The sequence below is a fragment of the Crinia signifera genome, chromosome 1 (genome assembly GCF_055691185.1).
Source record: "Crinia signifera chromosome 1, ASM5569118v1, whole genome shotgun sequence".
In the NCBI taxonomy this organism is placed as follows: Eukaryota; Metazoa; Chordata; class Amphibia; order Anura; family Myobatrachidae; genus Crinia; species Crinia signifera.
The window spans coordinates 93,055,323-93,068,989 of NC_139217.1; the positions used below are offsets into that span (position 1 = coordinate 93,055,323).

Genomic DNA, 13,667 nt, shown 5'->3' on the forward strand with positions numbered 1-13,667 from the left:
ACTCTCTATACATGTTACATCTGCCCCACCTGCAGTGCACATGGTTTTGCCCGTTTTGGGAACAAATTTGTACTGCGGGCAGATCTGAAAAAGGGCCTATGTCTATAATTTCACTATTGCCTCCTAGAGAATGACAGTGAGCATATGGTTGCTCTAGGCAATATCACCTGTTTTTCATTTTTAGAAGCTTTAGTAAATTTTACCCCTAACTCTATATGAAAGATACATGGCTAGTTTCCTTAAGCCCCATACATGGTGCGATTTTAGCAAGAATCGCCAGGGATATTTGTATGCTGAGCGAACATATCCCTGTGCATACGGGGTGACTGTCGCCGAAGAGAGTGCTCCAGTGACTTCCTAGCAAACAGCTGTGTCCCCCTGCAGATTCCCCCGCCAGTATCTACTTTTCATCAGCGACCGTCTCTCGTGTGTACAAAGCTTTACCATCTATATTTATTTTGCTTCCTTTGTTTTTCTTTGTACAGACACGGTTAGTAAAATTTCAAGCATGATAAGTTATGTTTTATTAGTGATCAATTAATTGCACCTGTAAGTCTTTATTTTCCTGGACCTTTTTTTTTCTTTTTATAAATAACATTTCCCCTCCCTTCTCTGCTCCACCCACAGGTCTAGAGCACCAGTAACAATGCAAGCACACGAGATTTTTCGGAGCCTCCGGATACCTGAGCTAGGAGATGTCCGGCAGTACGTTCGCACTCTACCCACCAACACCTTGATGGGCTTTGGTGCATTTGCTGCTCTTACAACTTACTGGTACGCCACAAGACCTAAAGCGCTGAAGCCTCCGTGTGACCTGGCAATGCAGTCTGTGGAAGTAAAGGTACTGTCTCTCCTCTACGCCTCCTTTACTACATATGCTGATGAGACACCTGCCATTATGTGTACAGAATCTGTGGGAGAACTGGTTTAGAAATAATCTTGTCTGTGAAGATGTGCCAGCTGCAGCCTCCATGTTACATGCTCGTTTATCAGCTTTTAAAACTCGTTTATGTAGAAAATGCTGCAGGACTTAATTACTTTACTACTTAACGTTGTGCCTGGTTTTCTACACTGGGTCTGCAGCAGGGAGATCCTAATCTGCTGGAATAAAAGTGCCTCCTTATTATATAAAACCATTTTAATGTATAAATTGGCTCTAAACTGTAAAATAGGATTATATGATTTTAAAGAGGACCTTGTAGTTTCTTTGATTTAATTCCAGGTATATAGTGATTACACAAAGGACACCGCAGCATAAAAGTTAACGCTTTGTATGTTTGCTTGGCAAGTTCTGCTTGTGCAGCAGCTGCAGATTTCAGGGGGGTTTATCAGTTTGTAATGTATAACTATGGGGGGGGGGCTTGTATTCCTGGTCACCACAGTAATCCCTGCTTGTTTGGTTCCTTTTAACCCTTTGAGTGCACACATCTGTGAGATGTGCAAAATATCTGCTAAGAATGCCAGTGTCGCTCACATTTGTTATATTATTGCAAATAAAAAATGTTGTGGTAGAAAAAAAAAATTACTATTTCCTATATAAGGTAAACATTACAGGTCATTCTGATGGATAAAAATGTTTGCTTGGCAATTTTCACACCTATTTTGACAAATTCACTTGGCATTCAAAGGGTTAACCTATAGTATAGACGTTGACATTTTAGAAAAAAAGCTGTAAGAGTAGAGAGATAGGGGGAAATTTACTAAAGGAAATTTGTAAAAAAAATAGGTGTATCTGTATCCAGAAATACACTTATTTTTGACATATACTATCCCGAAAATACGGCAATTTGTATTCGTATTGATGTGCTATCAATACGAATACGAATTGTCATATTTTCAGGATAGTAAATGTCAAAAATAAGTGTATTTCTGGATACAAATACACCTATTTTTTACAAATTTACTTTAGTAAATTTCCCCCATAATGGTGGTTATACACGGTGTCATTTCTGTAGTCCATACAACATCGTTACCTAAGCATTTTGCAGTAGGAATACTGTATGTTGCACTGTGAAGTGTTCTAGCTGACGATTAGTTTATGGTCATTAGGTTGACACTATTAAGGGCGACATGAGTTTTTCACATGACATGGGTGCCGACAGGCGGTATTTCAAGACCTACCATCCACTATGCCGTGGTGGGAGAAAGAAAATAGTCTGCACCGTGCCCGAAGCATGGTGAGCGCATGCACAGGTACACTTGGACAGTGCCCATGTTGACCTTCAGGGGTTGACCTATTGCATGCCAACCTCAATTGGGTCGAGCCAGTGACCCATACCTTGATGATTGTGTTTCCCTACAGGCTGTGCAACAATACACAATCATATTGAGAAGACTGAAGAGTCTTTGCTGGCATTCCACACATACCACTCTGTCCCATAGCATTCTCTAAGATGTCTACCTGTTGTAGCTGAAGGTCCAGGCTCCCTTTGTATACAGGCTCATTCATGTTCTGGGAAGCGGTAGGAGTAGCAGTCTTCCACGCACAGTAGCTGGCACATAAGGATTTGCACATCTTTTCCACTTTTAATTATATACTGTAGGCCGAATGCATTTGAATCACAAAGTGCACATTGGAGTCACTTTCTGTACAGTGTGCACTGCCCAACACTTCGTGACCCCCTCTGCTCAAACTGTTGTGTTGGGCTACTATGAGCCTACCTAATGGATAAGCTGTGAATGCAATCTAGTCAGAACACACTAATATGCACCTGCTTGTCCGTCTTGTGTTCCACAGTATCACATCCAGATTCTGGGTGTTCTAAAATCAATATGACGCCACAGTCCTGCCTGTTATCAGTGTAGCCCACCCCCTCACTAATTTCCTCTTCCTCTTCTTGATTTCTTAAAAGTTGCTGACAAGATTTACAAATGTGGAGCCGTTTACCCACAGCTGTGTCTGATTCTACTTGCGCTGTCATTTGATGCTATGGGAAATGACCTAAACAGTCAATGTATCCCCAAGTTCTATTATGAAAACTGATACCCTATGTGTAAAGTAAAACATTCACTTTCAGATCATGCAGTATTAATAGCCTGAAGAATACTTACAATGCAGTAAATCATTGCAGGATACAGCTTCTTTTCATCTAGAAAAATGCTGTATATAAAGTATTGATCTACTGCACTCACTGCTTTATCTGGTGTGTGTGTGGTATGACTATATTATTTATATGATGATCACTGATGTGATCATATCAGTGTTGAACTGGTTTGAGGCTCGTCTGGACACAGTATATCTTTAAAACACAAGCAAAAACCAACTTGTGTCAGCTGCTTTCCTGGATGTTTTCTAGCGAATGTGCTTGGTGGAGGTCTTAACTTTTTAAATGCCCGTGTACAGGTGAGGGCCAAACCAGGAAGCTGGGCTTCTGTTTAACACTAATGTAATTGCAATATTTCTAATTATGGGTGATCCAGTAAGACTGACCAGAAGGCAGAGCCATATTAAAACATCCGGGGGCCCTAGTATTCCCAAAGAATACCTTCAAGACCATCTGGAATTGAATGCAAATTATTAAAAGAATACCTGCTCCCTACAGTAAAAACTATAATAAATGTGGCCAGTGCAGCAGCGACGGAGAACGGTGGGTAGCACACATCATAGGCCATACAGCGTGTACACACTGGAAGATGCAACCTATATGTCACTGTGTGACCCACCAGGTTGGACGACACTTCATCGAATGCAGGGCTGGGCAATTGCGGCCCTCCAAATGTTGATGAACTACACATCCCAGCATGCCTTGCATCAGTTTCAGCATGGCCACATAGCAAAACGAATGCAAAGCATCCTGGGATGTGTAGTTCATCAACATCTGGAGGGCCGCAATTGCCCAGCCCTGATCTAATGTGTACCCAGCTTTATACTTGTTAATGTTGCCCACCATAGCTATTGCCCACTCCCCTTTTTCCTAACTCCATTTACCTGCTGTTCTGTTCTCACTGCAGCCATGGGATGCATGGCCCCTGGGCTGTGTAACTATTCCTAAAACAACACCACCTGACGAAATAAAGGGCTTAATTCCTAAACCATTGCACAGGTACACCACTGCCCAATGCATACTACTCATACATACCACTACCCAGCGTGCACGTTCAACCTCCGCTCAGTATGCAACCTCGCTCTGCAATACACCATGGCCCAATCCACATTACTCTTGTACACCACTGCCCAGCACATACTATTCTACTACACTACAGGCTTGGAGGTGGGACTCATTGCAACAATGGGTTACATGGCCTCTAGTATGTACAGCAACCTAATGATGTAAATGGCTTCATTCTGCCCACTTACCTCGCAACCCACCCTGCTCTGCAGCACCTAACTCACACCCCAGCTCCCTGACCTTAGGCAGGCACCGGGCGCTCAAGGACAATTGGGACCTATGCACCTGCCTGTAGTGTCCTGTCTGTAATACATCTCTGCCAAAAGGATGATACGTTAGTGAAATTCTTCTTAGTGTTGCAACAATTGAAACAACATTCTAAGTTTTAAAAGAATATCGAGAATATAGCTTGACACCTAAACTACTTCACACTATAACCCCCCCCCCCCTCCCTCCTTTTTGTGTATAGGTATTACACTACATGAAGTACATGTTAGAAAATGGCCACTGTTGCGAACAAATAGTTTAAGTTGGCTATAGTCTAGATATACAGACGCACTGAATGTTTGAACTCATTCGGTCGTGTGTATTTTCATGTGTACCAAGGCTTGCTTGTATCAAACCACAACCAAGAGTTGTGTATCTAATATAAATGTCTACTTTCTGGTAAATGTTAAACAAAGTATAAAAATGGGAATTCAATTATGTGCTTGGTTGCAGAACTTGAATTGTTTAAACTCGATCGCATGTGATACTTGAACCAATTCAATTAGAAATGCCAATTCGCACAACTTGCAGCAACGTTTTATCACAAAACGCAAGCACCTACCACAACGCCAAAACAGTGACCACTTTTTTTTAAGCTGCTCCATATAGAAGGTGGTTAGTGGGGATAAGGTGAGTACTTGATGCTGATTACTTTCCAAAAAAATAAATATAAAATTCAATTGTATACCATCGCATTGTATGCCATTTACAATGGTATACGATTTAAAATTGTATAAGCATCCTAATGGGTGTTTTCAATGTTAAATGTGCCCCCTATAAGATAATTAATTGTATAAGCACCGTAATGGGTGCTTACAATGTTAAAAGAACCCCCACGCCACCCCCACTATCAACACCAACCCGAAGCGTGGCGAGCGCAGCGGTACACATCCTACGACCTTTTCATACCCCCACTATCCACGTCGGCGTGGAGTTGATTTTATATAGTGTGGCGAGCCACCGAGCGCCGAAGCGTGGCGAGCGGAGGCGGAAAACATGTAAAGTAATACGTGGGGCTCGCCACGCTTCGGGCTCGGTGGCTCACTGCGCTCGCCACGCTATATAAAATCAACTCCACGCTGACGGGGATAGTGGGGGTATGAAAAGGTCGGAGGACATGTACCGCCGCCCCTCGCGGGCTCGCCACGCTTCGGGTTGGCGTTGATTGTGGGGGTGCATTTAACATTGTAAGCGCTTATACAATTTTAAAATCGTATAGGGGCTTATACAATTTAAAATCGCATGCGGGCACATGGCATGCGATGCGATGTCATACAACTTAATATCGTGGGTGCCATGCTAGGAAACAAGTATCTAAAATTCTTACCTGATTTATTAAAAGATTATTACAGGAGAATTATAATGTAACAATGATCCCAGTGGTGGCTCGGGGAACATTGCATGGAGCAGTAAAATGTTAGTTGCCATGCTTGTTGGAGTACAACCTTTTTGATGGTTCTATAGCTGTTTGCAGACAAATGGGAGATAATGATGCTTTGTAGGCACAAACAGATATAAACAGCAGCTATTGTAACACTTACACGGTAATGCATAAATAAGTTATGAATCTGAATAAATATTGCAAAATGTTATTGTTTTCTCCAGTGTGTATAGTAAGATCCTGGTTAGGTGGTTCTGCTGCTGGCAGGTTGGCAGTGTTCTATGGGAGGCTATTCTTTTAATAAAGCTGCATTACATGGGAAAGCACCTACCATTGTGTAATAAATTCCTCCTGGGGGTTTATGCAAACACTCGCTGGCCAGAGGCTCTTCTGCCAACAGTTTGGGCTCTGTCTGAACAAACCTACGGGATTAGTGCACTTTACAGTATGAATTATGTATGTTTATAACTTGATTAGAAAATGGTGTACATTACCTGCAAATCCTATTAGGTGAATTTAGATTTTGTACTCTGGATTTGATGGTTTTAATCGCTTTATCTTAAGAACAGTAGAATGTAACTGGATTTATAGTTCTAACATTAGCCTAAGTACAAAGTTTGTCGTGCCCTGGTTAATAACAGACTAATATAATCACAATGTACTGTAATGCTCCCGTTGCATATACTTTCACATTCCTTGTTTTGTAAATCATTCACCATTTTGTCTGTAACTATAGTTATTCCAAACAGTCTGCAAATACCAGCGGTTCAGGAGCACTTATTGCAGTGTGTGTGTGTGTGTGTGTGTGTATACACACACACACACACACACACACACACACACCTACCTACTACACATACAGGTGTTGAAACGTGTTGTGAATTAGTAAAACCTGTTGCGTATAATGACATAGAAACATAGAATTTGATGGCAGATAAGAACCATTTGGCCCATCTAGTCTACCCCTTTTTTTACCCTTCACGTAATCTCAACCCTTTTTGATCCTTATTTCTTTGTAAGGATATTCATATGCCTATCCCAAGCATGTTTAAATTGTTCTACTGTCTTCGCATCTACCACCTCTTATGGGAGGCATGACGGTCCAAGTGAAATGACTGGAGCACTATTTGTCATACACCATGAGTTCGATCACTCACGACACTTAATTGGGCCCCATAATTAGGCTGGGTACACACTAACCGGTATCTGCCGATCACTGATCGGGCAGCATGCCCGATCTGTCGGGACTGACAACCCAAATGGGCGGGTGCATGCAAATGCATTGATACATCAGCCAGTGTGTACGCACATTAAGAAGACCAGGCTGCCATGATGGAGACTGTGTTCGCTGGGTATCTGGTATGAGACAGGTCACCCAAGTCTGTTGATCCTCATATAATAAAACAAGCAATGTGTTTCAGAGGAGTCCTGCAAATACCTCTGTACATCAATGTTTTTAAGACCTTCTCATCTTTTGGTTTTTAGAGGGGAATACACACCTTTTGGTACCATGGATAGAGCAGTGCAAGCATAAACTGCAATATGGTCTCATCAACTTGTACCGTCTCCCCCATTTTGTCACTGTATCTTTGCAACAAGCTGATGCTGTGAATGTTACTAATGTTGTGGCTTTCGCTGGTCATAGGTTGATGGGGTGGTGAGGGCGTCTGGGTGGAGATTTTTGAACTAGGGCTCTGGACACCTCTGCATTCTCTGTACCATTCCCACAAAACAGTTGGTCTTCACGTCTACAATCTGGTCTGAATCCGGCCCCAAGTCCCGTGAGACTGTGCGAGCTTCACTTGTAGATCTTTGTATTGGCGTCTCAAATTCCATATACATAGTGCTATGATGCAGCATCCGCAGATTATTATTATTATTATTATTATTATTATTATTATTTTTTATTAATCGGCTTAGTCTTCTGAGTCAACTTTGCTTTTACTTGTCAATAAGATGCTTGGCGCAAGCATGGGACTGCTTGGCACTGCATGGCATGGCGTATTGAGGCTGGAACACCTCTGTATCCAAAAACTTGCTGTGTTAATTCAGGTGGGACAGGTACTCTACTTGAAGGTGTTGTATTGATGGGAAATAAAACACACACCTTGCAAGTTCTAAAAACTATATAAACTCAGTGGAATATCACATTTACCTTTTTTTAAGACACATTGTCCTATTAATGACAGACATTTGTGCACAGCTTAAAATGCCGTATGTGCCAGGGACGGCATAACTATTCAGACCAGGTTTTAGAGCAGCAGCACGACTATTAAATCCAGCCCAGCTTTTCCCAAATAGCTTTGACTGATCTGTAGCTTTCAGGTATATTGGTGTCCAGAGCAGAGGGTAATGGCCCCTGATGGTAGGCTAGTGGTGGAGGCTACGGTCAGAGCCGAATTTCCCATTAGGCACATGAGGCACGTGCCTAGGGGCGGCACATGTTTGGGGGCGGCACTTGGATGCCTGTGGTAGTACTGTCAGCCCAAAATGTACCAATAACTGCAAAATATCCACTATACTGTACTATATTCCATCTTAAATAGAGTGTAAATGGATGGGACATGCAGATACTGCCCCTGTAAACTGTCCTACTTAGTGAATATGTATTCATAATAAAAGAACATGTCACAGTTAGTGGCTTTTTTTATAAATCCATTAAATTGGCTATTATCAAATGAGGGCTTAGAAGTAAACAATAAAAATAATAGACAGGGGGTGGGGGCGGCGTTATTGTTGTGCCTAGGGGCGCCGTCATCCCGAAATCCGCCCCTGGCTACGGTAGGGTCATTGGAAGCTATGAAGACTGGTGAACTATGCTGACACCTGTATGCTGCTTTACTGTCAAGGTGCCCATACACGTTACAATTATTGTATAAAATATTGCATCACAGTTTTGCGATGAGATATAGTACAAAAAGTACGTGCTGCACATACTTTTTGTACTAGATCTCATCGCAAAACTAAAGGTGCCCATAGACGCTACAATTGTACTGTGCTATGCGTTTTTGACTGTACAATGGTTCTATACAATTTTTCTTCCAGCTTGCTATGAGATGTGCACTTGGATGCATGTGATGAACCCATGTTTGTAATGTTAAATTTCAGATGTAGTCTAAAAAGTACGTGCAGCACGTACTTTTTTAGACATACAATATCGGGCTCCAGGGAACATAAACACCATCCAATAATTGTACATAAGATGCAATTTGTGCTTAAAAAGTACAAAACGCATTCGATAATTGTAGCGTCTGTGGGCACCTTGAGATGCGATATTGTATACAATAATTGTGACGTGTATGGGCACCTTAACCCTGTTAAATATTTGCTGTCACCTGCTACAAATGAAGACTCAGACTGCATCCCTGTCCCGTGTGCCATTCCTCGTCACAAATAATGTAAATTAGTGATACAAATGTATCTAATCTTTATTGAACATACCCAAAACAAGCATGTTGCTGTTCGCTTGTTTATTTCCCATTTTTGAAGACTCCGAAAAGCAAGTTACAACATGTGACATCACTAGGTCACAAGCAGGGCCACAGTCAAAGTGCCTACCGTAGCTGATCTGAGGCTTCACAACATTGTCCACATGCTGAAAAAAAAAAACAATTTGACAAACCATTTTATTTAGGCATATTGAACAAAAGGCCAAGTTACCACAATATATGTAACGGGACAGATTGGGTAGATGTATGAAGCCTCTTTATATGGGAGGTGGTATAAGGGACGTTGTCTGAACTGAAGTAGCTTCAACATGTATGAATCGGCAGAAGTGGTCGCTTTGACAGGGGCACTATGCTCCCCTGTCACTAACTGCACTGCTCTTTTTAAGATGGGGGCAATGTATGAATGGTCACCAGTTCTGAAAATTCCAAAACCTGCAGCTAGTACTTTCCACAGACTGCACTGTTACTGGCTGTAATGGTTGCCTGCACCAGGTTGAACAGGAAGTCTTACGTGAGTAGCGAGATCTCGTCCATGCACACTGGAGCATGCTGGGAGACAGAGCTAAAATTGTGCTGTATGCTCAAGGCAATCCAGGTTTGACCTTTAGTAATGTCCAGGAATGTTGGACAACCTGATTAAACCAGCTCAAACCTTTCTTTTCTTTTCTTTTCCTTTCTTTCTTTCTTTCTTTCTTTCTTTCTTTCTTTCTTTCTTTCTTTCTTTCTTTCTTTCTTTCTTTCTTTCTTTCTTTCTTTCTTTCTTTCTTTCTTTCTTTCTTTCTTTCTTTCTTTCTTTCTTTCTTTCTTTCTTTCTTTCTTTCGCTGAGTAGTAACCCCGAATAGCACTAATGGGTCAAACTCTTGTTGGTCTATTGGCTCCCTATTCAATAACTGCTCAGCTTATTAAACTGCTCATAAAACATTATCCAACTTGATCTAAAGTTAAGCTGAAAAGTAGCACCTATTTTCTCTGGAATGTACAGTATGACCTGCCAGATGTATTGGGCCTTAGGTCTGTTTATTACATAACACCATACTGTATTTAGACTTTCCATACTCTTTTAAACCGACACACTCTGAAATTACACAAGTGCTATGGCTGGCTGATTCAAGCCTGACTGTCCCCTGGTTTTACTCGGGCACAGAACCTGAGTGTCCCAATTTAGTGGGCTGGTATGGTAACTGAGGTTGTGGGCCAGATGCACTAAGCATCAAAAGTGATAAAATGGAGAGTGATAAACGGCCAGCCAATCAGCTCCTGTTTGACATTTTTCAAACAGTCTGTGACATGGCAGGCAGGAGCTGATTGGCTGGCTGTTTATCACTCTCCATTTTATCACTTTTGAAGCTTAGTGCATCCGAGACTTAAGGAGCCCATACGCGCACCGTTTTCGACGGCTCCGTTCTGTACTATGCGATGCGCGCTCCCGCGCATCACATAGTACGGTACAAAAAGTATGTGCTGCACATACTTTGTACTAGGTACACATCATATCGGATCGCAGTGCATGCACTAGGGATGCGATCCGATACGATGTGTACTTTAAAAGTACAGAACGGAGCTTTAAAACGGAGCGTGTATGGGCTCCTTTAAGGTGCGCGCACACACGGTGAGATTTCACCTTCTATTCAACCCCCTATTCGGTCTGGGTCTAGATCTGGGTTGGTTACAGTGTTAATTGGATTTTGACTGTAGTACAGATCTGTACTATATAGTTTTGCCTGTCAAGACTATTTTTCTATTCAGTTTACACTACACTGGAGAGAGCATTGAGATCGAATCTACATCAAATATAGAAAGACCCCCGTTGATGTTTCGTTTTACAGTGTGAATAAGTCTCGGTAATTGAAAGAACTAAAGGTCTTTTTCTGCATTTGCAATAAAATAAGAGCAAGTAGTGTGTCTCTGCACTTTGATAAAACAATGTTGTACTGCAGGTGGGCAGATGTAACGTGCAGAAAGATTTAAGGCAGGTCTAGGCCCGATTGTCGTTTCTGGCCAAATCTGAACTACCGATTGGCTGGATTATTCTGTGTGTGCATGTGATTTGCTCATTCCCATGGTTGGCCCTGTTGCAGGGTTAACCAGGACACCTAGCTAGCAATTCCATGCTGCTGAAGGCACTGCATCCCCTGTTACACTACAATTTTGTATGCACTTGCCATTGTAGCGTCCGGTCACCCGACAGATCAGCCAACTACACGTCTCTCTAAGGAGTAGCTGGCTTTAGTTGTAAAAGGGATGTCCAAACTAGTGTTCATTCTAGCACCCGCTACAGGTCTGGTTTGCATATCTGTGCTGATATACAGACCACACTGTGCTAGAAGCACTACAGCAGACAGCGACACCCCAAGCAGGGAAGAGGAACTGCATGGGTTTTCAAAGACAGCGGGTGAAATTTTAATTGCAATGTAAAAATAAAGCTGTCCAACAATTGTTGGCAGAATGCAAAAGCAGCCAGTTTTTACCCCAAATGCAATAGTATGTATATTTACCCCTTGCAAATCCTAGTGTTTGGGTATGTTATGTTGAATCCAGAAGCCAGGGAACTGCCTTCATGGTACTTATGTTAGTTGGGTGCCCACTAAGCAATTTGCTTACTTTTACGCGTCCCCTTGCGGGGCTCACCACACTATATAAACTATATCAACTCCATGCTGGCATGGATAGTGGGGGTATGAGCATACTTACTATAGAGGGCGCCCAACTAACATATAAGTACCGCCTTCATTGACTATATATAAGAAAAATAGTGTTCAAAAGTGCGCTGCTACTGGTAATGTTCTGGCACATTCACTACCTGGCTAATGCAATATGGATGGTAAATGTGGGGATTTACAAATCTCAATCTTTTGCTTTGTTCGCCAAGGTGATAACTGTAAAGGTGGCCATACATCACAATGACCTGCTCACAATCATGATTGTGTCCAGATTTTCCCTTCCACTCCCCTGCTCATGAATTGGTGGTTTTTGGACACATGCACACAATCGGTCATACAATCCAGCTGCTGCATACTACCGGTTGTCTCACAATCGCTTGTATGCGCCTAAACTGCAACTCAAATGACACCGGTCATACAAGCTGTCAAATGAACAATTCCATGTGCTTAAAAGCACATACAATCTGATCCCAATCACAACTGATCAGACGTGGTGCATGTTTGATTAGAGGACCAATCATTCGACCCACGGCACCGCGCATTGCATGTTTGTGCATACAATCCATCTTACAACCCCTCGATAATATGCGCTGAGGTATAATCTCATCTTGGTGTATGGGGTCCTTAAGGCTGGTGCCGTGTGTGTGGGGTTCTTATATATTTTTTTGCCATAGAACTGCTAGTTGGATATACTGATGTGTAAAATGCTACCTGTGCACTGCTTCTTCTTGGGAAGGGGGGGGGGGGGCGGTCTTGCTCTTCTTTTTTAACATGTATTTAAGAGCTTATGTGACAGGTGCTGGGAAAGGGCATCGATTGTCTAGGAGATTAAAGTTGTACTGAATACTTACTGCATTTAGAAAGCTGTGAGTACAATCTACTCTTGTGAAACCTTCTAGACAAAACACTGTTCTTAAAATGGAAAGTTCTCCTTTCACCATCTTAAGGGAACAAATAAGTAGTGGAAAATTTCTTGTGATGTTGGTATTATGTAACCATACCTGTAATGTTGAGGTGGGATAGTCTGAGATATTTGAAACTTATGTCCTCATACACTCTGTGATCTGACCAATTATACGATACGACTAATCGCCCAGAGAATTGTAACATGAGTGTGGCCAAAAATATTGCCCTGCCGGATTGCCCAGCATGTCGATCCGACTAGATATTTTCAAAGCTGAATGAGGTCGTGTATGCCCTACTAGGGCAGACGTGGTTCTTTCACATGGTAAGGAACTGGGAAATGTCTCTGTCTCCTTCGCCGGGTTTGGAGCGCAGATATTGTGGCCAGTACATTGAGAGCTTTCTAAGGCCTGGTACACACCAGAACGATCCTGATTGTTAGTAGATCGTTAGCAGATTGTGTGATGCTCGCACGATCTGTTGGAGCCACACAATCTGCTAACGATCTGCATCCAATCTGATCCCAATCCGATCTGAGTCTGTATCCAGTTGAATGGATCTTTTACAGATCCTCACTGCAGCAGGTAGGATCTGTAAAACGACCAAACGACAGCGGGGACGCGCATCGGATTGGAATCGGATCGGAATTGGACCTAAACATGCCCAATCTACATACAATCTGTATCCAATCGGTCGGAATTGGATCCAGATTGATGGAATTGAGCCCTAATCGTTCTGGTGTGTACCCCCCCTTATGTCCCTGCTATCTGCACTGTCCGTGGCTGCTAGATACAATGCCTGCCGGTCTGTATGCTCATTAGTATAGTGCCAGGACCTTTTACTTAAGGTGTAAAAGCTGACTACACACTTTAAACATAACCAGCAATTGGACACATG

At 42.4% G+C, this 13,667-nt stretch overlaps 1 protein-coding gene across 4 annotated transcripts in view; it reads left to right on the top strand.

The window, feature by feature from the left end:
• The window catches only part of ACSL1 (acyl-CoA synthetase long chain family member 1), a 62,576-nt gene that overhangs the window by 18,149 nt on the left and 30,760 nt on the right, over positions 1 to 13,667 (top strand). For all 4 annotated transcript variants that reach the window (XM_083170287.1, XM_083170298.1, XM_083170308.1 and 1 more), the window contains one exon: positions 628 to 841. In XM_083170287.1, the coding sequence (XP_083026413.1) occupies positions 647 to 841 (195 nt within the window). In that variant the 5' untranslated portion in view covers positions 628 to 646. Of the gene's footprint in view, positions 1 to 627; positions 842 to 13,667 lie in introns of those variants that run through there.